Here is a 27,535-nt window from a genome sequence, read left to right as displayed (position 1 = left end):
CTTTCAAAATCTACAGTTCAATCCAGAGGTTTTCCTCCACTCTCTATAAAGACACATCTGCATGTTTTTCTCTCTATCTGACATGAAATCAGAATAAACCTTTCTCGTTTTAGGTCAATTAGGAACCAAAATTATTTATATTTGCCAAATGCCAGAATAATGAGAGAGAGAGATAGAATGTTTTAAGACATTTTTATTACTTTTTGCAAAGTCAAAAATTTACATACAATTCATTAGTATTTGGCACCATTGCCCTTGAACTGTATGACTTGGGTCAAACATTTTGGATATCCTTCCACAAGCTTCTCATAATAGTTAGTAGGAATTTGAGTCCATTCCGCCTGACAGATCTGGTGTAGCTCAGCCATGTTTCAATAGGATTGAGATCAGGGTTTTGTGATGGCCACTCCAAAACATTGACTTTGTTGGACTTAAGCCACTTTGTAACCAGTTTTGTAGTATGCTTTGGGTTATTGTCCATTTGGAAGACCCATTCTTGCCCAAGATTTAAGTTCCTGCCTGATGTCTTGAGATGTTGTTTCAGTATTGCCACATAATCTTCTTTTCTCATGATGCCATCTATTTCCTGAAGTGCAAATGTGGTGCCCTATGCTTGAGTCACCAGAAAGAATGACTGCATGTGTATTTCAACATGTATAACATGTATTGCCAGCTTTAATGAGATTTGGTTTCCTCTGCTGTTCACTACATACAGACATTTCACCTGAGCTGATAACAAAGCTTGTGTGCGCACCCTAGAAGGAGAAAGGGGAGGAGGTTAGCTGTGAGGTAAATTGATGTTAGTGTGAGGTGAAGTGAGGAGTGTAATATGGATATGGTCCTGTCCTGAGGTAACTTTTGAAACCTTTTGAGGGACCAGCTACAAATTGGCAGGAAATCTGTCCCTAGGCCATCTGGACTTTCAAGGTCAGTGGCAAACTGAGAGACTACTATTAGCCTTTTCATAAGGAGCAGTGAATTTGCCCAGGAGCTCAGTGATGTGATTGAGTCTGGAAACTTCTAGAAGAATGAGTGAGTTTTACCGCAGAATTCAAGCCACCTTCTCGCTGGAAGGGATCAAAGATCCAGAGTTTTCTTGTCTTGAAAATCCCAGGATTTCAAGATGCCTATTCCCAGGTAGGGAAGTAGCAGCATTAGGAATACACTACCACCACATAGCAGAGAAACCAAACTCTCATTGTAGCAGGTTAGACCACCAACATTGTGAAAGCTGTAAGGAATGTTCTGGACTGTTCTGCAGAGCGTCAGTAATAGGTAAAAGCTCCCTGTCCTGACTCTGGCTGATTATTCTCTACTGCCCCATCCCTAAATCAACATCCACAGGAACCAGCCCTAGTTGGAGAGGGAAGGGGGGGGTGATGAGATAACCATCCAGCACTGTGCATAACTACCTAACTGGGGACCTTCAGCAGTGCCCGACCATACCAAAGCCGTACATCCCAACTGGCGTCACAAAGGCTTTAGTTATTTATTTTATTATTTTTCTCTACATTTATTAAGATTATTTTTAACACCCATCACAAAAGCCTGTCATACGCGCCCAGTGCAGCCACATCGCTACTTGGACCGTGACATCAGAGGTCTACCGCTGGCTGCACTCACCAGACCCTCCTGTAGCAAAACAACTCTACAACATGATGCTGCCACCCCTGTGTTTGCTTATGTTTTTGTGTTGATATGCACATGTGTGACCAAAGCACATTCATCTCTGGTACACAGAACTCATTTCCTTCCTGAGCTATATGATGGCTGTACATTCCCATCTTGTTTGTACTTGTGTATAATTGTTCGTACAGATGAACTAGATGTGGAGACACGGAGGTCAGTGGGTGCTCTCGTCCGCTGGCCCGGTCGCCTTTAGAAAAACAGCATGGCCCAGGACTCATCCCAACTGAACGCCCAACCTCCTTAACCGTGGGCGGAACACTACTCAGACAACACAGGGTGAGGGAATCACAATATTAAGACTTTATTGGATCCCCAAACAATTAACGGCACATAACACATAACCAGCAAAACACACAAATGTAACAGGCAACAGAGTCTCACCCTGCCACTGGCTCACCAGGAATTTAGAATGTCCGTGCCTTCCCTTAGGATAAACTGTGCCCTTATCTGATTGGTTGTCATTATCCAGTGAGATGGATAATTGGGAATCTGGTAAATTGTCTTCTGGGGAAACAATAACTGGACTTACCAGGGTAATGGAGGAACCAGTGTCTCGTAGTCCCTGGCTCTGTATGTCATAGACCTTGTCCGGCTGAGCTGTCAGATGGGCTCCAAGCATGGGGCCTCGGTTTTGGAGACAATCTTTATCGATATTTCCAAGGCACCCACATGTATAACAGCACCGTAGATTGGGCAAGTCACAGGCCATGTTTTTAGACCTTTGTTTTGGTGCAGCTTCTGCTGGGTAGCGGGACCAGCCTTCTCGAGCGGCTGGTGTTAGCAGTACGGCAGCTGGAATCCCATAAACAAATTCCAGAACACAAGCCCTCTCTTCTTTTGAGGATTTAGGCCCCAATGTGGCCAACAACTCTGTGGCTCGGGCCATTTGGTACCAAGTTGATTCCCGATTGTCACTAGATCCATGATGTGGCACATAGTATAAATCCTCTGGGTCAATATCGGCAGTATCCTCATCATCCTCTGCATCATTCTGGGCATCCAAACGGACTAATTTCCGGATCAATTCCGACCGAGTGTCAGTGTTCCTGTATTCAATCTTTTGCATCCGGCACAGATCCTGTAGCATCCATTTTCTGCTGCAGTTGTAACTCCTCTTCGGTCATTATCCCATGGCTGAGCTGGCGGGGTTGGACATGGCAGTGCCCAAAACCTGAATGCCTCCCCTATGGCCTGCTGGGTATGCTTATGTGCCTCCCTGGTTGTTAAGCCCTGGACGGTGTCCGAGAACACCAGTCCTCTGCAGCTCCCCTGGATAAACAGGCTTAGTAGTATCCCACTGCTGCCACTAATTGTGGAGACACGGGGGTCAGTGGGTGCTCTCATCCGCTGGCCCAGCTGCCTTTAGAAAGACAGCATGGCCCAGGGCTCATACCAACTGAACGCCCGACCTCCTTAACTGTGGGCGGAACACTACTCAGATAACACAGGATGAGATAATCACAATATTAATACTTTATTGGATTCCCAAAAAATGAACGGCACATAACACATAACCAGCAAAACACACAAATGTAACAGGCAACAGAGTCTCACCCTTCCGATGGCTCACCAGGGATTTAGAATGTCTGTGCCTTCCCTTAGGATAAACTGTGCCCTTATCGGATTGGTTGTACAAGGTTGCTTCTCTTATTGGATGAATTTCAAGCTGCATGGATAATGTTCATTTAAATGATGTGGACAGAAAGACTGAGGATATTTACATGTAGTCTGCAATCCACAAACTGACAATGGCCACTGAGGTAATTTACATTAGATTAGCAAGCATGAGTTAACACACAGAAGAACAATAGTCTGGCTAATGTAAGAAATTTAACCCATGACACACATTGAAAATGTCTGTGTCGTCACACTAGGCACCTTCAGGTATCTGGAAATTGCACCCAAGGATGAACCAGACTTGTACAAGTCCACAATTCTCTTCCTGAGATTTTGACTGATTTCTTTTTACTTTCCCATGATGCTACACAAAAAAGCAGTGTGTTTCAGGTGTGCATTAAACTACATCCACAGGTGTGTCTCTAAAGGTACCGTCACACTAAACAACTTACCAGCGATCCCAACAACGATACAACCTGATAGGGATCGCTGGGAAGTTGCTAGGAGGTTGCTGGTGAGAGGTCACACAGTCAGACGCTCCAGCGATCCCACCAGCAACCTGACCTGGCAGGGATCGCTGGAGCATCGCTACACGGGTTGCTGGTGAGCTGTCACCAGCAACCAGTAACCAGCCCCCAGCCAGCAGCGACGCACTGAAGCGATGCTGCGCTTGGTAACTAAGGTAAATATCGGGTAACCAACCCGATATTTACCTTGGTTACCAGCGCACGCAGCTACACATGCAGAGAGCAGGGAGCAGCGCACACCGCTTAGCGCTGGCTCCCTGCTCTCCTAGTTACAGCACAGATCGGGTTAATTACCCCATGTGTCCTGCAGCTACATGTGCACAGAGCAGGGAGCTGCGCACACCGCTTAGCGCTGGCTCCCTGCTCTCCTAGCTACAGCACACATCGGGTTAATTACCCGATGTGTGCTGTAGCTACACGCGCAGAGAGCAGGGAGCAGCGCACACTGCTTAGCGCTGGCTCCCTGCTTTCCTAGTTACAGCACAGATCGGGTTAATTACCCCATGTGTCCTGCAGCTACATGTGCACAGAGCAGGGAGCCGCGCACACCGCTTAGCGCTGGCTCCCTGCTCTCCTAGCTACAGTACACATCGGGTTAATTACCCGATGTGTACTCTGCTACACGTGCAAGGAGCAGGAGCCGGCACTGACAGTGGGAGCGGCAAAGGCTGGTAACGAAGGTAAATATCGGGTAACCAAGGACAGGGCTTTTTGGTTACCCGATGTTTACCGTGGTTACCAGCCTCCGCAGAAGCCGGCTCCTGCTGCCTGCACATTTAGTTGTTGCTCTGTCGCTGTCACACACAGCGATCTGTGCTGCACAGTGGGAGAGCAACAACTAAAAAATGGTCCAGGCCATTCAGCAACAACCAACGACCTCACAGCAGGGGCCAGGTTGTTGCTGGATGTCACACACAGCAACATCACTAGCAACATCGCTGCTACGTCACAAAAGTTGTCCATCAGCAGCGATGTTGCTAGCGATGTTGCTTAGTGTGACGGGGCCTTAATTCACTCAGATGTTGGCAATAAACCAGAAGCTTCCAAAGACATGATATCATTATATGGGCTGTCCCATATTGTTTTCAGGCATAATACCCTTAGTGTATTTAAACTTATGACTTTGCAGAAAGTAATAAAAATGCCTTAAACATCCTCTCTCTCATTATTTTCGCATTTGGCAAATATAAATAATGTTGGTTCCTAATTGACCTAAAACTGGAAAGGTTTATTCCGATTTCATGTCAGATAGTGAGAAAAACATACAGATGTGTCTTTTTAGTGTATGTAAACTTCTGGTTTAAACCCTATACATCCAAAATCAGAAAATCACTAATGCATATAAAACTTTAACCTCTTCACCCCCCTGCTCGCAGCCTGTTTTCACCTAACTGCCCAGGCCAAGTTTTACAATTCTGACCAGTGTTACTTTATGAGATAACAACTCTGGAACACTTCAACAGATACCAGTGTTTCTGAGAGTGGTTTTTTTTTCATGACACATTGTATTTTATGATATTGATAAATTTAGGACGATATTTTTTGCACTTATTTGTAAAAATATTGGAAATTTGGCAAATTTTGAAAATTTCTCAATTTTCAAACTTTGAATTTTTATGCAGTCAAACTAGAGCACTATGTCACATTTAGAGGGACTTCGAGAGGGCTATGTGACAGAACATACTCAGAAGTGACACCCTTTTAAAAACCGCAGTCCTCAAAGTGCTCGAAAAAACATTCAATAAGTTCATTAACCCTTTAGCTGCTTTACAGGAATTAGAGCAATGTAGAAGAAGAGAACTATTTATCTTTTGCAGAGCAGATTTTTCTAGAATAGTTTGTGGACTCCCTTTGCAGAGCCCATGCTATGCTCAAACAGGGGAAATCCCATTCATGTGACCCCTTATTAGAATTTACAACCCTCTGGGAATTCATCTATGGGTGTAGTGACTATTTTTACATTATGGACGTTTTCCAGAAACAAGAACGCAGTGGAAGTTGCAGAGCGAAAATTATAGTAGTGCTCAAAACATTGCTATGCCCAATAACCAGAAACCATGTCACTTTTCCAAGGCCTATGTGCTACCAGTAACTTGGACACCAACTACATTTCTATTAACAGGTGACAGACCCAAGTGGGGACTTGTTTTTTTTATGTTGAGTTGAAGCTTTTATTGGTGGCATTTTGCAGTATACAACACTTTGGATCAGGTCACATGTATCCGATGCTCTACGCTGAGCCCTTGCATAAGGGTTTCCATCTAAATATCTCAAACACATGATTCAGATGAAGCCCCCAATGGATCCATTCACTAATGAGGCAGTCAGAGTTACTCTAGACTTTGTGTGGTCTCTGTTTAGCGGTGTCCCGCTTTTAAGAGGTGCACAAACCTGTGGCCAACTACAAGTTTGTGCATGCCTAAAAATATGTCTAAAAAGACACCTAAAAAGAGAGACACTGCTGGATCATAGGCGAGACAAAGTCCACATCAGTGGTTCTGTCTAAATCATATATCTCAGAGATTTACATGGAAACATTGGTGTAAAGCGGGCTTTGCACGCTGCGACATCGCAAGGCGATGCTGCGATGCCGAGCGCGATAGTCCCCGCCCCCGTCGCAGCTGCGATATGATAGCTGCCGTAGCGAACATTATCGCTACGGCAGCTTCACATGGACTCACTCGCCCTGCGACGTCGCTCTGGCCGGCGAACCGCCTCCTTATTAAGGGGGCGGGTTGTGCAGTATCACTGCGACGTCACACGGCAGGCAGCCAATAGGAGCGGAGGGGCGGAGATGAGCGGGATGTAAACATACCGCCCACCTCCTTCCTTCCGCATATCCTACGGGAGCCGCGGTGACGCCGGTAGGAGATATTCCTCGCTCCTGCGACTTCACACACAGCGATGTGTGCTGCCGCAGGAGCGAGGAACAACATCGGACCGTCGCGTCAGCGTAATTATGGATTACGCTGACGCTACACCGATGATACGATTACGATGCTTTTGCGCTCGTTAATCGCATCATCTAGGCTTTACACACTACGATGTTGCATGCGATGCCGGATGTGCGTCACTTTCAATTTGACCCCACCGACATTGCAGCTGCGATGTAGTAGTGTGCAAAGTGCCCCTAAGTGCTCAGCATAGAGTGTGCAGGATAAATGTGAGCAAAGGCTTCCTGCAATCTTTTGTAGGAAAAATGAACAAATTAACATAAGGTCAAAATTCTATTTTATTTATGTTTTACATCATTCATTTTACAAAAAAAGTTTTTGCATTGCCTTATTTTGAGAGCTATAATTTTTCTATATTTCTGCAGAAAGAGACACACGAGGGCTAGTTTTTTCCAAAACAAGTTGACATTTTTATTGGTACCATTTTCAGGCACATACCATTTTTTGATCACTTTCTATTCTAGTTTTTAGTAGGTATAAAGAGCAAACATCAGTAATTCAAGAACAGTTTTTTTTATGCCTTCCGCATGTGGCAAAAATGATAAGAAAGTTTTCGTTTTCGGGTCAGTACGCATTACAGCGATACCATATTCATATTTTTTTTATATTTTTCTTGTTTTGGAAAATAAAAACTATTTAATATAAAAAAAGAATTGTGTTTGCATCGCTATATTTTGAGATCTATAATGTTTTTATTTTTCTACTGATGGAACTGTTTGGTGGCTTGTTTTTTGCGGGACAAGATGACATTTCCATACATAACATTTTTATTTATTTTCATCTGTTTGATCATTTTTTACTCCACTTTTTGTTAAGCGGCTTTATGAAAGAGCATAGTTTTGTGCCACTTTTTTAATTTTCTTACGGTGTTCACTGAAGGGGTTAAATAATGGGACTGTTTTATGTTCTGGGTTGTTCTAAAAATGGCAATTCTAAATATGTTTATTTTTTTGGTTTATTTTTGTTTTTAAATAAATACATGTATTTATTGGTATAATTTTATTTCTTTATTTTGTGATTTTTTTTAAAAAAAAAATTTAAGCATATATATTCTTACATTTTTTTAAAACTTTTTCTAAACTTTATTATTTAGCCCATGTATGCTACTTTAACTTTTATTACTCTGATCGCTGATATAATTGCCATGCACCAGTGATGAAGTGGCAGAAGCCTTTTAGACTATGCTCCTGGCATGGTCTAATAATAAGCTTATTATAGCTGGCTGATCTGAAGATTGTCCTAACAACCTTGGGTTGCCATGGAAATGATCAGAACCTTGCGATGAAGTTGCAGGGGCACCGATTGGATGGGAATTTTATAAAGATCATGATAGAGAAAGCAAAAACATTATCACGCAATTTCAAAAAATTAATGCAAATCAAAAACTTAATTTAAATATTTGGTCATATTCAGATGACACATTCCTTATAAAGCAGTGTCTCCCAAACTTCAGGTCCCCAACAAGTCATGTTTTCAGGATTTCCTTAGTATTAGCAGACTACGTTCTGGTGTCCGCCTGCAGAAAACGTTTATGACCGAAAATGGTGCAAGACAGCACACACTGACTCCGTTCCGTCTGCTCCATTATAATCAATGGCCCAGTCGGCGAATGTATCCGAAACCCATTTTGCGGGGTGGTTCGGATGGACGCCTCGACGGGACCAGTGAACGTAGGTGAAAACGCAATGTGAAAGTGGCCTAAGGGAAATAAGTGGTGGGTAGAAGCTGTGCTAATCTATAAATTAATAAAGTCAGTAGCACCCAGGAAGCACACATATTCAGCCTATATTCCTGGAAGAGATTTGAAATTTGGATCAGGCTGCACACTGCATATGAAAATAATGAAGGAGTAAAGATTGCAACTTAATACTTCAATTTTATTAACTAACGTATCTATAAATTATTTTCAAGATATCAAAGATATAGATAGGCTTCAAATTATTTTCTTATTGCAGTTTTAGACTGGGTTCTTATAGAGGGAAAATTTCATTAAATTTCATTAAGGTTATGTGCACATGTTCCAGATTTGGTTATAGAAATTTCTGCACCAAATCTGCATCTTCTGCAAGGAAAAACGCTGAGGCAAAGACATGCTTTTTTTCCGTGTTTTGCAGCATTTGTTTATGTGTTTTTTATTCATTGCTTTTAACGGTGAAAACCCAGCTAAGAACAGTGAAAGAATTGACATGCAGATTGAGTCATTCTCATTGACTTTGCTGACATAAGGATGTCCTTGCTGATTTGTGACAAAACTGCAGTGAAAAATGCATAAAAAAGTGATAAAACTTGCTGTGTGCACACAGCCTAAAGCTTGGCTAATTTATTGCAAGTTTCAAAAGCTCGATGGAATCCAACTCAGTTTCTTATTTTCTTATGCATTGAATATTTACAATGTATCTTTCCTTTTGGAAGACTTTTGACATATAACAGTGACAAGTTATAGGTTTTGATCTGTGGAAAGCTGAGTTCAGAAACCTCCATTTGTTGAAACAAGAAGGGTTTTTCTCGTACATCACTAGTCTCACCTGCTGGAGGAGGGACAATCATAGCGAATGTGTATACTACTGCATACTCCAAAAACTTGCGCCCCCTAGGAGTCAATATTTAAAGAAAATCTTCTGTCGCTAGAATGGGAAAAGCAGTGGCTGCATCATGAACTCCACACCACACAAGTGATTCAACAGATTGTCAATGATTACTGTATTTTTCAGATTATAAGGCTATGTGTCCACGGTAGAATGTTGCTGCGGATTTTTCTGCATGAAAATCCGCGACTTTCGCGGCAAATCCGCACCTTTTTTTTTGCCGCGGATTTGCCGCGGATTTACCGCGGATTTACCGCGGAATTTGATGCAGATTTTTTTTTTTTCCCCATTCTATAGCCAAAATTCGGATCAAAATCCGCAACAATTGACATGCTGCAGATTTTTCCGGATCAAAATCCGCGGCAAATCCGCCGCGGAAAAATCCGCAGCATGGACACAGCATTTCCAAAATGCCATTGAAATGGCTTGGAAGTGCCGCTGCTGCAGATTTTCGGAAAATCCGCGGCTTTTCCGCGAGAAATCCGTGGCAAAATCCGCGCATTTTCCGCAGCGTGGACACATGGCCTAAGACGCACTTTTCCTCCCAAAAAAATGTGTGAGGAAAATGAGGGGTGCGTCTTATAATTCAAATGTTGCTTACCAGGGATGGTGGAGAGGGGGCGAACAAGCAATGCCGCGGGCGCTGTGCTGGAGCTAAGGGCGCCATCATGAAAATGTCAGTGGGTACTTCAAAATAAGGGCGCCCGAAGTCGGCACATGCACAGATGGAGCTCTTGGCTCAAGATCTCAACTGTGCACTCTCCACCTCCGGGCACCATTTTTCTTAAGCCCACTGCTGGGAGAGCTACGGGCCAGAGGCGACGCGTGTGCAGATGAGATCTTGAGCCGAGAGCTTTATCTTCACATGCGCCGACTCCGGGCTCCATAATTTGAAGTCCGCACCACTAATATTTTCAGGATGGCACCTATAGCCCAAGCACAGCGCCCTCGGCCTGCATCCCCAGCAGATTGCAGCTCCAGCACATTGCCTGAAGCTCCAGGATATCACCCACAGCTCCAGCCCAGCCCCTGCAGAATCGTCCTATTACACCATAGCCCCTGCCTCCTGAGACCCTGCTCCAACACTGCTGCCGACCGCTCCACTGGATTGTAAGACAGACCCCATTTTTTTTACCTTTTTTTTGCTCTAAATTTGGGGTGCACCTTATAATCTGGTGCATCATATAAACAAAAAAATATGATAATTATTAATAATAATAACTTATTAACTACAATTTTTAGAAACGGTAAAATCATACCTGTCTCCTAACATGAACGTTTCCTTCCACTGGCATATTGTACGCACTTCGAATCAGATTCTTGGCAATAAAGTAGTAATACACTGAAATAATAGATAGAGGGATAACATAGAAGATCAAAAAGGAAGTCATTGAGTGTATTCTTGGGTGAAGTCCATCGGAGTGTGGGTATGGAGCACAGCTGACAAATGTTTTATTGGATTCTTTGTCATAGAAAGGGTGCAAGTCCGAAAAAACAGCTTCTGGGATGGCCAGTGTCATAGATAATATCCAGATGAGAGCAGCTTTGATACAAATCTTGGTCAATGCATTGTTGGCTTGAATGTCCATGGGTTTTACTATTGCTGTGTACCTGAAATGAGAAGCAGATTTGTGTGAAGATTACATTGCTAAAAATGTCAGATTGGCAGTTTCTTAGAATGTTAAACACAATAAAACCTCACCATTAAACTGCTGATTCTTTAGTTTGCGAATTTTATACAGATTTTTTTTACAAAATAAGTTCAATAGCAAATAAAAATATGTAGATCATAAGTTTTTATTTATATATATATATATATATATATATATATATATATATATATATATATATATATATATATACATATGACCTAATAGACTGCATTGTATACAGATATGAAGAAACAGCAGGTAAATTGCATTACAATTTAATTGCTAGTCATTATTTAGAACACCCCCTTTAATTGGAACCTGTCACGTAACCACATTCAATCTGCTATGTACAGTGGAGATCACACAATTTCCTAAATGTTGTTGTCATGATGTAGTCCTGTGTGATTATATCCTAACATGAGTTAACTAGCAGTGCCGTATTTTTCTATTAGACGCACTTTTTCCCCCTCAAATGTTGGGGAAAAGTGGGAAGTGCGTCTTATAGTCCGAATGTATGCTACGGGGAATGAGGGTGCTGCGGTGGAGCGGGTCATCGGCGGCAAGAGTAGGCTGTAGCAGCCCCTACCGTGACCATGTGGGCCTGCTCATTAGCCTCTTTTCATATGCACTGCATCCTCCTGCCCATCATCTCTCAGGTGGGCGGGATGATGGGTGGGTGATGCGCGAATAATTAACAGCCAGCCCGCGTGATCATCCCTGGCAACTACAGCTTGGATTGGTCATGTGTGCGCTCTTCACTGCCCCCCGCATATCATCATCAGCACGGGGGGCAGTGAATAAGTATACTCACTGGCCATTGATCCCTGCAGCATCGCGATGTCCTCCTGTCTGCTGGCCCGCTGATGTGTATGGAGAGTGGTATGCAGAGCGATAACATCATCGCTGTGCGCATGGCTCCTCACAGGTCAGCGGTGCTGCTGCTGGCACAGACAGGAAGATGAGCAATGCTGCGTGGAGTGAGGAAAGGTGAGTATAAACAATTATTTTTTTGTGTATCACAGGATGCGGGCCATATACCAGGTGGAGGGGTATATAGCAGGATAGGGGCACATACCAGGATGTGGGCATATGCCTGGATGGGGGCATATACGGTCCCTGGATATGGGCACATACCAGGATGAGGGACATATATATACAAGGATGGGGATCATATACAAGGCAGGAGGATCATTATCAGGATGGGGTACCTTAGTAGAGAATTCGGAGATATTACCCTCATAATAGTGTCAGCAGCAGATCATCGCCCCATAACAGTGTGTCATGACCACATTTTTTGCTTAAAATTTTACTTTCCTATTTTCCTCCTCTAAAACCAGGGTGCGTCTTATGGTCCGGTGCATCTTATAGTCCAAAAAATACCGTATATTAAGCTTATTTCATAAGTTGAATTTATTCCTAAGCACATAATAAAAATGTAAATGAGATATGTGTAAGAACACTGATCAAAATTAGAGAACACTTTCAGATACCTGCAAGTTATTGGTGATAATCTGGCACCTGGTGCCAATTTCCTTAATTATATGACAAACCCTATGTAACTGGCAACCTAACTTTCCAGTTTGCACCGACTTTGCAAAAATGGTGTGCTGTTCCAAAGTGACTGAAACCCTCCGGCAGCAGGTTATCCAGATGAAGGCCAAAGGGGTGACCCTATCAGCCATAGCAAGAGAGGTTGGTCATTCCAAGTCTGTGATTTCAAAAATATTGCATCTTTACAACATCACAAACTTTTTCAAGTCTCTCAAGAAGGCTGGTTGCCCTTGAAAGACACATGCAAGAGAGGACAGGATCATGCGGAAAATCTCCATGGGTGATCGATTCAACACTGCAGCTGGAATTGCTCTGCAGTTCAGCACCGAACAGGGTAAGGATCTGTCTCGTCATACAGTGTCACAATGTTTAAGAGCATTTGGACTGAAAGCTCACTCTCTAGTGACCAAGCCTCTCATTAGGAGAAAAAATCAAAAGGCTAGACTCACCTTTAGTGAGGAGCATGTTGTGTGGAGAGGGGAGAAGTGCTCCACAGTTCATTTTAGTGATGAAAGCAAGTTTAATTTACTTAGGTCTGATGGGAAACTGGGGAAAGACTGAACTCAAAGTGTGTTAAGAAGTCAGTGAAAGGTGGGGGAGGAAGTGTCATGGTTTTGGGAATGTTTTCTGCAGCAGAAGTATGACCTCTCATACAGCTACATGGTAGAGTGAATCCAAGTGTGGATCAGAACCTTCTTCAACAACACCTGGTTCCTTACTTGCTTTCATCACTCAATCAGACAGCAATTTTCATGCAGGACAATGCCCCATGTCACACAACAAAACAAGTAAAGCAGTTCCTTGAAAAAGAAAACATTTACGTAATGAAATGGCCGCCCAGAGTCCTGACGTAAACCTAATAGAAAACCTCTGGAAATTCCTTGGTGACAAAGTTATGGCCAAAAAACCCACAACAGTCAGAGAACTGTGGAAGAGACTGTAAAAAGAGTGGCCTAAAATCACACCAGAGCAGTGTGAGAGAATAGTGATGTCCTGTGGCCGCAGATGTGCTGGAGTCAAGCAAAGCAAAGGCCTGTACGCATCCTACTGATGGTGACTGTTGTTACCTTCAGAAAATGTACTTATAATCTTTGTCTGTGCTACACTCATTGTTGTTCTCAAATTATGATCACATTTTAGGCAAAATACAGATTTAATGTTGATAAACTTTGGATCTTTTGTAAAACACTGTTCTAGTGGTATGGTGCACCCCTTAGAAAAAACCTTCAATTGTTGATCGATGTATATTACATTATTTCTGAAAAAAGCAAGTGATCATACATTGTTCTCTAAGTTTGATCTCCGGTGTATAGGGTTAGTGGTACTTTACACACTGTGACATCGCTACCGATATATCGTCGGGGTCACGTCGTTAGTGCCGCACATCCGGCGTCGGTAGCTACATCGCAGCGTGTAACACTAATGAGCAATGATAAACGATCACAAAATCGTTCCAAAATGGTGATTGTTGACACGTCGTTCATTTCCTTAATATCGCTGCAGCCACCGGTACGATGTTGTTTGTCGTTCCTGCGGCATCACACATCGCTATGTGTGACAACACGGGAGCGAGAAACATCTCCTTAACTGTGTCCACCAGCAATGAGGAAGGAAGGAGGTGGGCGGGATGTTACGTCTCGCTCATCTCCGCTCCTCCGCTTCTATTGGCTGGCCGCTTAGTGACGCCGCAGTGACGTCGCTATGATGCCGAACGCATCTCCCCCTTGAGGGAGGGATTGTTCGGCAGTCACAGCGATGTCGCGATGTCGCTGACCAGGTATGTGCACGTAACGCTGCAATAGCGATAATGTTTGCTACAGCAGCGATCACCAAATGTCGCACAGACGACAGGGGCGGGTGCTATCGCGTTCGACATCGCTAGCAATCACTAGTGATGTCACAGCGTATAAAGTACCCCTTACTCTGCAGGTTAATAGCATTATGAAGGTGTATTGAAAGTGTGACACCTGGGAAAAAGTGAAAATTATTCTTCCCATGAGCCACAGCTTTGATTGACAGGTGGTTCTGCAGGACATCAGTGTTGGGTGATTTTTGGTTTCTGAGCCAGGAACGGTGGTCTTGTAACCAAAATTGCACGCTATTCATATACCTGGCCAAAACCTGAGAAGTGGGTGTGGTCTCTATACAACTGTATGGAGAGGGCACATCAGACTAGAAGGAGTGACTGTCTAGTGGGCATGGCTTTAATCAATACACTTGTATTGAGTGAGGCTATGCCCACTAGTCGAGTTCTGGCCCGGAACAAGCATAATGCACAATTGCGGTCACGTGACTGACGTTCCCGGTTCAGAAACTAGCAAATCTTCACAGTGCACAGTGCTTGCGCTGACAAGGTTCGTCAGTCTGCAGTCACATAGAGTGACACATAGAGGGACTGCAGACTTATTTTAGACTGGACAACCCCTGTAAACTATTGAGTGGAATCTCACATTAGTAAAGTATACAGAAACACTACCCATGGCTGAGCTTCATAGGAGGACTATGATGGCACTTATGTGGGCCATCAACTTGGTTGCCATGGTAATTCATCAATTCCTTGTCATGGCATCATTGAAAGGCTGTTGTCTGAGATTGACAGCAGTATTCAAATGCTTAAACTCCAGCGACTGGAGAGTGCTCTGGTCCCTGCACCCGCCCCCGACGGTTGTGCGCCATGGGCAAATAGCTGCCTGTGGCGCACAACATCGCTTACACCCGTCACACATACCTGCTTAGCGATGTCGCTGTGGCCGGCGAACCGCCTCCTTTCTAAGGGGGGCGGTTCATTCGGTGTCACAGCGGCGTCACTAAGCGGCCGCCCACTAGAAGTGGAGGGGCGGAGATGAGCGTGCTGAACATCCCACCCACCTTCTTCCTTCCTCATTGCGGGTGGCCGCAGGTACGGTGATGTTCCTCGTTCCTGCGGTGTCACACATAGCGATGTGTGCTGCCGCAGGAACGACGAACAACCTGCGTCCTGCAACAGCAACGATATTCAGGAAAGGAACGACGTGTCAACGATCAACGATTAGGTATGTAATTTTGACCATTTTTTCCTCCTCTTCTTCCTGCGTTTCACACACAACGACGTCGCTTACGAGGCCGGAGGTGCATCACGAATTCCGTGACCCCAACGACATCTCAATAGTGATATCGTTGCGTGTAAAGCCTGCTTAAGGGGTGGGTAGCAAAAAGGAACACATTAAGAAAGTTCTATAAACAGACTGTGTGGGTATACTAAATAAATTTTGCTAAGCAGCAGTTGAAAGAAGCTTCCAAAGGAGCATGAACTGGACACTGAAACAGCACTGCAGATTGGGAGAAAAAAAACAAAATAATGTAATGAGATATACAGTAGTACCAATATTCATAATTTTGCAATGCATTAAGAGTAATTAAATTAAAAAAAGTTACTCTTTATAAAAGAACCTGACAGCTGATAGATGCTGCTCGATCCACGCTGGGTTACTGTCAAGAAATTCCAGGACAGTCTGTAAAGATAGGAAACTTTTTTGTCCTGCTCGTAATGAAAATTTAAGCCTTCCGTGATTTATTTTGAAGCTGAAGAAACTTGTACAGTTATTTGGACTGCAGTTATCTTCATTTTACAGTTGACAGTGAATACAACCGATGTCTTCACTACAGAATTACAGGCTGTAGACGTGTACCGTATATAATCCTAATAATTTATTATAGTTTTCAATGTGTCTGTAAAAAATATTGTCAGTGATTTTTTGATTAGCCGTCCAGAAAAAGAAAAAATCAAGTTGGCAACTCTGAATCCACGGACATCATGTATCAGGCAGTGGCTGTGTGATCTCAGCCAGGTATGTTTCAAACACTAAAGTATTTCAGAGAACAACGTACTTTAAAAGCCACCGGGGAAGTCTCACCACTTACTGCCAGTGACTGACAGACAGGGAGACACCTGTCACTCCAGGGGAGCGGGCGGGGAGACTAGTCTCCCGTGAGGCTCCAATCAAACATGTATGGCTTCAATCATACAGCCACTGCCTGAATCAGCTGTCAAGTTCCATTTCAATGAGTTATACAACTCTAACATCCTTCATCAAAAAGACCAAGCTGTGTTCAAGAGGTCCTAATGAAGCAATGTACAATAACCCCTTCACCCCCCAACGACTTTCCGTTTTTTGTCTTTTCCTCCTCTTCTTCCAAGATCCATAACTTTTTTATTTCTCCTTTAATATAGCCATATGAGGGCTTTTTTTTGCAGGATGAAATGTACTTTTTAACAACACCATTAAGGCTACTTTCACACATCCGGTTTTTGCTCTGCGGCACAATACGGCGCTCTGCAGAAAAACCGCAACCGTTTTTTTTGCCGCCGGTTGTGTTTTTTTTTGCATAGACTTACATTAGTGCCGTATTGTGCCGCATGGGCGTGCGTTCAGTCCGGTTTTTGCCGCATGTGGCAGATTTAGCCGATGCCGCGGCCGGATGGAACGTTGCCTGCAACGTTTTTGCTCCGGCAAAAAAAAACGCATCGCGCCGCATCCGGCTGCTGCGGCGCATTTTTCAATGCATGCCTATGGACGCCGGATGCGGCGCGATGCGGAAAAAAACGCATCCGGCCGCCGCATGCGGTTTCTTCCACTGTGCATGCTCAGAAGCGTGCCGCAACCGGAAAAAAACGGACCGGCCGCATGTAAAAACTTATGCAAAGGATGCGCTGTTTTCACCGCATCCGTTGCATAGGTTTCACAGCCGGATTGAGCCGCACGGCTCAAACCGGATGTGTGAAAGTAGCCTAATTCTCCCTCATATTGTATAGGAACACGAGAAAAAAAAATTCCAAGTGCGGTGAAATTGCATGCATAGTAAAATAAAAAACACAATCATGCATTTGCACTAACGGTGTTCACTATATGGTGAAACTGACTGGGCATTATGATTCCCCAGCTCAGTATGAGTTCGTAGATACCAAACATGTATAGTTTTACTTTTATCTAAGTGGTGAAAAAAAATTCAGACATATGTCCAAAAAAAGAATGGCACTTTTGTCGCAATTTTCCGGCACCCATAGCGTTCTCATTTTTTAGGTATTTGGGGCTCAGTGAGGGCTTGTTTTTGCGTCTTGAGCTGGCGCTTTTAATGATATAATTTTTGAGTAGATGCAATATATTGATTGCTTGTCATTGCATTTTAATCTAATTTTGCGTCAACCCAAAAAAACATAATTTTTGGAGTTTGGAATTTTGTTTCTTGCTACGCTGTGTAGTGATCAGATTAATTGATTTTATATTTTGATAGATCGGTCATCTCTGAATGTAGCAATATGAAGTACCATAATTTTTGTTTTTTAAGACGCACCGGATTATAAGACGCATCCCAAATTTAAAGAAAAAAAGATAAAAACAAAAATGGGGTTCGTCTTAAAATCCGGTGGTGTCTTATCGGAGGGGCGCGACATCGGTGGAGGAGCGGGGTCACAGGAGGCAAGGGCGGTAGTGGAGTAGCGCGATGCTGCGGACAACGCGGCAGGTGTCCCAGATGCTTGCTGTGGAACATCCAGAAACTGTCGGCAGTGCGGGTTTCAAAGGAATGGTGACCGGAGTCGGCTCATGTGCATATTGAGCTGTCGGCTCAATGAAAAGTTCTGAGATCTCATCTGGGCATGCACCACCTTTGGACTCCATTTTCCTTATTTCTGCTGCTGGGAGATTAATGGGCCGGAGGCGGCATGTGTGCCAATGACTTCTTGAGCCAAGAACTCCATCTGCGCATGCACCAACTCCGGGCACCATTATTTGAAGTCCACATCGCCGACATTTTCAGGATGGGCCCTGACTCACCGCCTGCAACACAATGCCCGCAGTATTGCCCCTGCCTTCTGTGACCATTCTACACCACCTCCCGGTAAACCACATTCGGATTATGAGGCGCACACCTCATTATCCTCCCAAATCCCAAAGTCTTAAAATCCGAAAAATGCGGTATGCGTTTTTTTTTATTATTATTATTGTTTTATTCTCAGTGGGACATAAGGTGGTGGTATGAACTATTAGTTTTTTGATTTTTTAATATTTTTTTTAAACTTTTTTTTTTTTACTTTTTTTTCATTGATTTTACTAGTCCCCCTAAGGGACTTTATAACTGTACACAGTTATAACATCGGTCTGATCAGCAGAAATGCTGTGTTCCTGTGAGTGCCAGTGCTCTGCCGGCACTCACAGGAAGTGAGTCATCACAGTCGGAGTGCATTACATTGCGCTGTCAGTATTTTACAACACAATCTAAAAGGTTAACAGGAGCAGGTGCATCTCCGAAACAAACTGTGCCTGTTAGCCACACATGTCTGCTAATCGGCAGACGTGTGGAGATTACGACGGGCTCACCGTGGGAGCTTGCGGTAGCCAGGGGGAGGCGACCTAGGACATACATATACGTCCTAGGTCATGAAGGGCTTAAACAGCTCTTAGTCAACCCCTCATTTGCTGTCTCTCCTGACCTCATCCCCATCTCCATATACATACAGTATATCTTAGGTTCAGCCGGGAAGAGGGAAGTATGTCACTGGCAGACACTACTACAGTTAACTTATCTCCAGACAAAAGAAAGGATAAGGCAGCTTAAACTGAAAATGCTGATCCTTTTCTCCCTTAACATCGTCTGTCAGGGAGCAGTACAGAAAGTAATGTATATTGGAAAATTATTTATTATGCACACCACTGACAGTGAAGACCACTTGGAGGAGACAGGAGGGACGGGCAGAGAGTTACAGCAGTAGTACAGGTGAGTATAATCATTTCTTTTTTAACCCCTTTTCCGGCCCTCTTTATATTATGATTTGTAGTTTGGAGACCATAGAGCAGTGTTCCCCAACCTTTCTGACCTTGAGAGCCACATTCAGCTCTGAGAGAGAGTTGCAAGCCACATAAAGCTAATGGCCTCCATCATAGTAGTGACACCCAAAGCCAAAATTATTGGTATATTGACAGCCATGACTTTTCTACACAAATCACACTGAGGAATTAAACCAAGATCTAGGGATTCCCACAATACTCCCTAGTCAGTATTCTCACATCAAATACTCCCCCCCACACTGTCACATCCAGCTTCAGGCGCCCCCTCTGACGCTTAAGGGGGCTTTACACGCAGCGTACCTGCCCCTGTCGATTGTGCGTCACGGGCAAATCGCTGCCCGTGGCGCACAATATTGCTAGTCCCCGTCACACGTACTTACCTTCCTAGCGACGTCACTCTGGGCGACGAACAACCTCTTCGTTAAGGGGGAGGTTCGTGCGCCGTCACAGCGACGTCACACGGCAGGTGTCCAATTGTAGCAGAGGGGCAGAGAGCAGCCACAGGAAAGTCACGCCCACCTCGTTGCCGGAGGACGCAGGTAAGCTGTTGTTCGTTTTTCCCGGGGTGTCACACGTAGCGATGTGTGCTGCCTCAGGAACGGCGAACAACCTACGTCCACAACGACCAACGAGATTTTAAAAATGAACGACGTGTCAACGATCAACGATAAGGTGAGTATTTTTGATCGTTAACACTCGCTCGGAGCTAATACACGAAACGACGTCGCTAACGACGCCGGATGTGCGTCACGAATTCCGTGACCCCGATGACATATCGTCAGATATGTTGTTGCGTGTTACGGGGCCTTTAGTGTTATCCAGTCTCCAGCCAACACTTCTTAAATTATGTCCAAACTCCAAAGAACAGCATATGCACATCCACATCTGCTCTTCTGTGTGGGGCTACTCACATAATTCACCATCTGGAGACCTGCTCTTCATAGCTGTTTGCTGGACCTGGTGCATATGGATCAAGATGGCCGACAGCCAAAATCCACACATCATGGGCCTGCAAGCCACATTTGGCTCCTGAACCACAGGTTGGGGACCATTGTCTAAAGGCTGCTTTACACGCCTCAATTTGGTGTGCGATCGCATTTGCGATCGCACACGCCCCCATCGTTTGTGCGGCATGGGCAATTTCTTGCCAGTGTCGCACAATCCTGTAACCCCCCGTCACACGTACTTACCTTCTATACGACCTCGCTGTGGGCAGCAAACATCCACTTCCTGGAGGGGGAGGGACGTTCGGCATCACCGCGACGTCACACAGCGGCAGGCCAATAGAAGCGGAGGGGCGGAGATGAGCGGGATGTAAACATCCCGCCCACCTCCTTCCTTCCGCATTGTTGCCGGGACGCAGGTAAGCTGTGTTCATCGTTCCCGGGGTGTCACACGGAGCGACGTGTGCTGCCACGGGAACGATGAACAACAGAACGTTCGATTTTTGGAAAATGAGCGACGTGTCAGCGATGAACAAGAAGGTGAGTATTTCTGCTCGTTCATTGCTGTCACACGCTACGATATAATTAACGATGCCGGATCTGCGTCACTCACGACGTGACCCCGCCGACATCTCGTTAGATATATCGTAGTGTGTAAAGCCCGCTTTAGAGCATAATAAATGTATTTTCTGACAGATTTGATTCAGACCTAATGTTATTCAGACTAATAGTGATGAGCGAGTACTAAAAAGCTCGGGTGCTCGAAGCTCGGGCCGAGCCTCCCAAGATACTCGTGTACTCGGGCCGAGCAACGAGCCCAATGTTATCCTATGGGAGACCCGAGTATTTTTGTGAAATGACCCCCCGGCAGCATGGAGAAACCCTAAAAATGGCACAAAAGTCTCAGAAGAGTGCTCAAATGACATGGCAACAGCATGGGGAAGACCCCTTGAAGCATTTATCACTCAAAAGTCACAGCTGTGAACAATTTTGTCCGCGTTTCACGCCATTTTTACGGACTCACCAGAAAACCTTCCAAAATGACCCCAAAATGATTTTTCATGGCAGAAATGTTAAGGGCACATACCCTATAGTGAGATAGAGCTGGTGTATGTTACTTTTTGAGATTAATACATGAAAGATTTTACGTGAAAACATTATGTGGCACTCCGATGTCCCTGAGAAGAGACGTACATGAAGGCCTCTTGAGTCTAATGTGCCCATTTTGAGGAAGTGAGTCTTTGTAGTATTTTCCTTTGCCAGGGCAGTCCAAAATTGTGAGGTTCACCAATGCCCCTGCATACAGACGTGCATGATGGCCTGTAAACCTGAAGTGCCCATTGTAAGGAAGTGGGTCTATTTCAGTATAGCCCTTTGCCAGGGCAGCCACAAATTGGGAGGCTCCACATTGTCCCTGGATAGAGACGTGCATGATGGCCTGTAAACCTGAAGTGCCCATTGTAAGGAAGTGGGTCTATTTCAGTATAGCCCTTTGCCAGGGCAGCCAAAAATTGGGAGGCTCCACATTGTCCCTGGATAGAGACGTGCATGATGGCCTGTAAACCTGAAGTGCCCATTGTAAGGAAGTGGGTCTATTTCAGTATAGCCCTTTGCCAGGGCAGCCAAAAATTGGGAGGCTCCACATTGTCCCTGGATAGAGACGTGCATGATGGCCTGTAAACCTGAAGTGCCCATTGTAAGGAAGTGGGTCTACTTCAGTATAGCCCTTTGCCAGGGCAGCCAAAAATTGGGAGGCTCCACATTGTCCCTGGATAGAGACGTGCATGATGGCCTGTAAACCTGAAGTGCCCATTGTAAGGAAGTGGGTCTACTTCAGTATAGCCCTTTGCCAGGGCAGCCAAAAATTGGGAGGCTCCACATTGTCCCTGGATAGAGACGTGCATGATGGCCTGTAAACCTGAAGTGCCCATTGTAAGGAAGTGGGTCTACTTCAGTATAGCCCTTTGCCAGGGCAGCCAAAAATTGGGAGGCTCCACATTGTCCCTGGATAGAGACGTGCATGATGGCCTGTAAACCTGAAGTGCCCATTGTAAGGAAGTGGGTCTATTTCAGTATAGCCCTTTGCCAGGGCAGCCACAAATTGGGAGGCTCCACATTGTCCCTGGATAGAGACGTGCATGATGGCCTGTAAACCTGAAGTGCCCATTGTAAGGAAGTGGGTCTATTTCAGTATAGCCCTTTGCCAGGGCAGCCAAAAATTGGGAGGCTCCACATTGTCCCTGGATAGAGACGTGCATGATGGCCTGTAAACCTGAAGTGCCCATTGTAAGGAAGTGGGTCTATTTCAGTATAGCCCTTTGCCAGGGCAGCCAAAAATTGGGAGGCTCCACATTGTCCCTGGATAGAGACGTGCATGATGGCCTGTAAACCTGAAGTGCCCATTGTAAGGAAGTGGGTCTACTTCAGTATAGCCCTTTGCCAGGGCAGCCAAAAATTGGGAGGCTCCACATTGTCCCTGGATAGAGACGTGCATGATGGCCTGTAAACCTGAAGTGCCCATTGTAAGGAAGTGGGTCTACTTCAGTATAGCCCTTTGCCAGGGCAGCCAAAAATTGGGAGGCTCCACATTGTCCCTGGATAGAGACGTGCATGATGGCCTGTAAACCTGAAGTGCCCATTGTAAGGAAGTGGGTCTACTTCAGTATAGCCCTTTGCCAGGGCAGCCAAAAATTGGGAGGCTCCACATTGTCCCTGGATAGAGACGTGCATGATGGCCTGTAAACCTGAAGTGCCCATTATAAGGAAGTGGGTCTACTTCAGTATAGCCCTTTGCCAGGGCAGCCAAAAATTGGGAGGCTCCACATTGTCCCTGGATAGAGACGTGCATGATGGCCTGTAAACCTGAAGTGCCCATTGTAAGGAAGTGGGTCTACTTCAGTATAGCCCTTTGCCAGGGCAGCCAAAAATTGGGAGGCTCCACATTGTCCCTGGATAGAGACGTGCATGATGGCCTGTAAACCTGAAGTGCCCATTGTAAGGAAGTGGGTCTATTTCAGTATAGCCCTTTGCCAGGGCAGCCAAAAATTGGGAGGCTCCACATTGTCCCTGGATAGAGACGTGCATGATGGCCTGTAAACCTGAAGTGCCCATTGTAAGGAAGTGGGTCTATTTCAGTATAGCCCTTTGCCAGGGCAGCCAAAAATTGGGAGGCTCCACATTGTCCCTGGATAGAGACGTGCATGAGGGCCTCAAAACATTAAGTGTCCATTTTAAGGAAGTGGGTGTATTATAGTATAGCCCTTAGGCAGGGCAGCCAAAAATTGGGAGGCTCCACGTTGTCCCTGGGTAGAGACGTGCATGAGGGCCTCAAAACATTAAGTGTCCATTTTAAGGAAGTGGGTGTATTATAGTATAGCCCTTAGGCAGGGCAGCCAAAAATTGGGAGGCTCCACGTTGTCCCTGGGTAGAGACGTGCATGAGGGCCTCAAAACATTAAGTGTCCATTTTAAGGAAGTGGGTGTATTATAGTATAGCCCTTAGGCAGGGCAGCCAAAAATTGGGAGGCTCCACGTTGTCCCTGGGTAGAGACGTGCATGAGGGCCTCAAAACATTAAGTGTCCATTTTAAGGAAGTGGGTGTATTATAGTATAGCCCTTAGGCAGGGCAGCCAAAAATTGGGAGGCTCCACGTTGTCCCTGGGTAGAGACGTGCATGAGGGCCTCAAAACATTGTTCCCATTGCAAAGGAGCGGGTCTCCTGTCGTTGTAATGTCCATTCTGCAAAGAATGGGCGAAAAAATTTACCACTGGGGGTATACCTGAAACAAAGGCCTAAGTATTGCAATTTGTAACGGTCATCATCATGGTGGCGCATGAGGAGAAGGAGGAGCAGTCCAGCGATTATCCAAAGTCCAGAAGTGTGTACCCATGGGTGAGTGGAGGTACATGGCAAACTTTAAATTCCGCTCTCATTTGCTGGTGGTGTGGTGAAGTCTGGCCCAATCCAACCCTTGTTCATCTTGATCAGAGTCAGCCTGTCAGCATTTTCAGTTGACAGGCGGGTGCGTTTATCTGTAATGATTCCACCTGCGGCACTAAAAACACGCTCTGACAAAACGCTAGCAGCAGGGCAGGCCAGGACTTCCAAGGCGTAGAGAGCCAATTCATGCCACGTGTCCAGCTTGGATACCCAATAATTGTAAGGCACAGAGGAATGTCGGAGTACAGTTGTTCGATCTGCAAGGTACTCCTTCAGCATCTGGGCAAACTTAGGATTTCTTGTGGCACTACCCCGCACCTCAGGGGCTGTGGTACGTGAGGGGCTGAGAAAACTGTCCCACATCTTAAAGACTGTTCCCCTACCTCTGGCGGATTGGACTTGTGCCTCTCTCGGCTGTACGCCTCGGTTGTCCACTGATTCCTGACCTATGCCGCTAGCGTTTTGTGAGGGGAATGCTTTGCCTACTTCCGTGAGTATGGCCTTCCGGAACTGCTGCATTTTGGTTGACCTCTCCTCCACGGGAATAAGAGACAAAAAGTTCTCCTTGTAGCGTGGGTCTAACAGTGTTACCAACCAGTAATGATTGTCGGCCAAGATGTTCTTAACGCGAGGGTCACGAGACAGGCAGCTTACCATAAAGTCAGCCATGTGCGCCAGACTCTTAACAGCCAGGACTTCAGTAGCCTGACCAACAAGATGACTGAACATGCTGTCCTCCTCCTCCTCCTCCTCCTCCTCCTCATCTACCCTGTCCTCTGGCCAGCCACGCTGAACCGAGGATATGACTGGTGTGCATGTCATATCCTCAATTTGGCCGGAGAGTTGCTCCATGTCTTCATCCTCCTCCTCGTCATAGTCCTCCACTGCACGTTGTGATGAGACGAGGCTGGGCTGTGTGTTATCACCCACACCCACTACTGTTTCTTGCTGCAACTCATCGCTCTCCGCCTGCAATGCATCATGTTTGTTTTTCAGCAGAGACCGTTTTAGAAGGCAGAGTAGCGGTATGGTGACGCTAATAATGGCGTCATCACCACTCACCATCTTGGTGGAGTCCTAAAAGTTTTGGAGGATGGTACATAGGTCTGACATCCATCTCCACTCCTCAGGTGTTATGTGTGGAGTTTGACCCATTTCCCGACGGCTTAGGTGATGCAGGTACTCAACAACTGCCCTCTTCTGCTCACATATCCTGACCAACATGTGCAGAGTTGAATTCCAACGCGTGGGGACATCACACACCAGTCTGTGAGCCGGAAGATGCAAACGGCGCTGAAAGCCGGCAAGGCCGGCTGAAGCAGTAGGTGACTTTCGAAAATGTGCAGACAGGCGGCGAACTTTTACCAGCAGATCAGACAGCTCTGGGTATGACTTTATAAACCGTTGAACCACGAGGTTGAGCACATGGGCCACGCATGGAACATGTGTCAGCTGGCCTCGCCTCAAAGCCGCCACCAGGTTCCGGCCATTGTCACACACGACCTTTCCTGGCTTTAGGTTCAGAGGTGTGAGCCAGTGATCTGCCTGCTGTTTCAGAGCTGTCCACAGCTCTTCTGCATTGTGGGGTTTGTCACCTATGCAGATTAGCTTCAGCACAGCCTGTTGCCGCTTCGCCGAGGCAGTGCTGCAGTGCTTCCAGCTTGTGACTGGTGTGGAGGGCACAGTGGATGAGGATGCGCAGGAGGAGGAGGAGGCTGAAGAGCATGACATTCCGGAGCTGTAGAGTGTGGGTGAAACACTGACTGAGGTAGGGCCTGCAAACCTTGGTGTGGGAAGGACGTGTTCCGTCCCTCGCTCAGACTGGGTCCCAGCTTCCACAATATTAACCCAGTGTGCCGTCAACGAGATGTAGCGGCCTTGCCCACAAGCACTTGTCCACGTGTCTGTGGTTAGGTGGACCTTGGGTGAAACAGCGTTGTTCAGGGCACGTGTGATGTTTTGTGACACGTGGTTATGCAACGCGGGGACGGCACACCGGGAGAAATAGTGGCGGCTGGGGACCGAGTAACGTGGGACAGCTGCCGCCATCAGGTCACGGAATGCTTCTGTCTCCACCAGCCTAAAAGGCAACATTTCCAGCGCAAGCAGTCGCGAAATGTTAGCATTTAGAACTGTGGCATGTGGGGTGTTGGCAGTGTATTTGCGCCTGCGTTCAAAGGTTTGCTGAATGGATAACTGAACGCTGCGCTGGGACAAGGACGTGCTTGATGATGGTGTTCTTTCTGCGTAGGCAACTGCAGGTGCAGGAGTGGAGGAGGCTTGTTCGCAGGCAGCATGGACAGGGGATTGGCTCGCATGCACAACCAGCGAAGACGTAGCAGTGACATCAGCAAGCACTGCTCCTCGACTCTGTTGTACTATCCACAAAGTCGGGTGCTTGGCTGACATGTGCCTGATCATGCTGGTGGTGGTCAGGCTGCTAGTTTTGGTACCCCTGCTGATGCTGGCACGGCAGGTGTTGCAAATGGCCTTTTTTGAATCATCTGGATCCAACTTAAAAAACTGCCAGACTCGGGAAGACCTAACATTTGTACAGGCACCTTGTGTCGTCGTGTTGTTCCGGGGAACGGTTGCCTGACTTCTGCCTGGGGCCACCACCCTGCTTCTTACTGCCTGTTGTGATGCTACGCCTCCCTCCCCCTGTGCACTGCTGTCCTCGCTCTGCATATCCTCCTGCCAGGTTGGGTCAGTTACTGGATCATCCACCACGTCGTCTTCCTCTTCCGCACCCTGCTCCTCCTCCTGACTTCCTGACAATTGTGTCTCATCATCGTCCACCACTTGTTGAGACACGTTGCCAACTTCGTGAGAACGTGGCTGCTCAAATATTTGGCCATCTGTACAGACGATCTCCTCATGACCCACTTCAATATGAGCTGGCGAGAGGCCAGAATGTGTGAATGGAAACGTGAACAGCTCTTCCGAGTGTCCAAGTGTGGGATCATTAATGTCCGAGGAGGACGTGTACTCAGCCTGGTGGTAGGAAGGAGGATCAGGTTCAGAAATGTGCGGTGCAGTATCACGGCTACTGACACTTGACCGTGTGGAAGACAGAGTGTTTGTGGTGGTGCCAATCTGACTGGAAGCATTATCTGCTATCCAACTAACAACCTGTTGACACTGGTCTTGGTTCAAGAGCGGTGTACTGCTGCGGTCCCCAAGAATTTGGGACAGGACGTGCGAGCGACTAGATGTGGCCCTTTGTTGTGGCGAAATTAGAGCTTGCCCACGA

General features: G+C 45.9%; 1 protein-coding gene across 1 annotated transcript in view; it reads right to left on the bottom strand.

The window, feature by feature from the left end:
* The window catches only part of GRPR (gastrin releasing peptide receptor), a 179,773-nt gene that overhangs the window by 18,238 nt on the left and 134,000 nt on the right, over positions 1-27,535 (bottom strand). The window contains exon 2 of the mRNA XM_075335169.1: positions 10,632-10,983. Coding sequence (XP_075191284.1) covers positions 10,632-10,983 — 352 coding nt within the window. The remainder of the gene's footprint in view (positions 1-10,631; positions 10,984-27,535) is intronic.

The sequence above is a fragment of the Anomaloglossus baeobatrachus genome, chromosome 2, assembly GCF_048569485.1.
Source record: "Anomaloglossus baeobatrachus isolate aAnoBae1 chromosome 2, aAnoBae1.hap1, whole genome shotgun sequence".
Classification (NCBI taxonomy): Eukaryota; Metazoa; Chordata; class Amphibia; order Anura; family Aromobatidae; genus Anomaloglossus; species Anomaloglossus baeobatrachus.
This window is presented reverse-complemented; position numbering and strand designations above follow the sequence as displayed.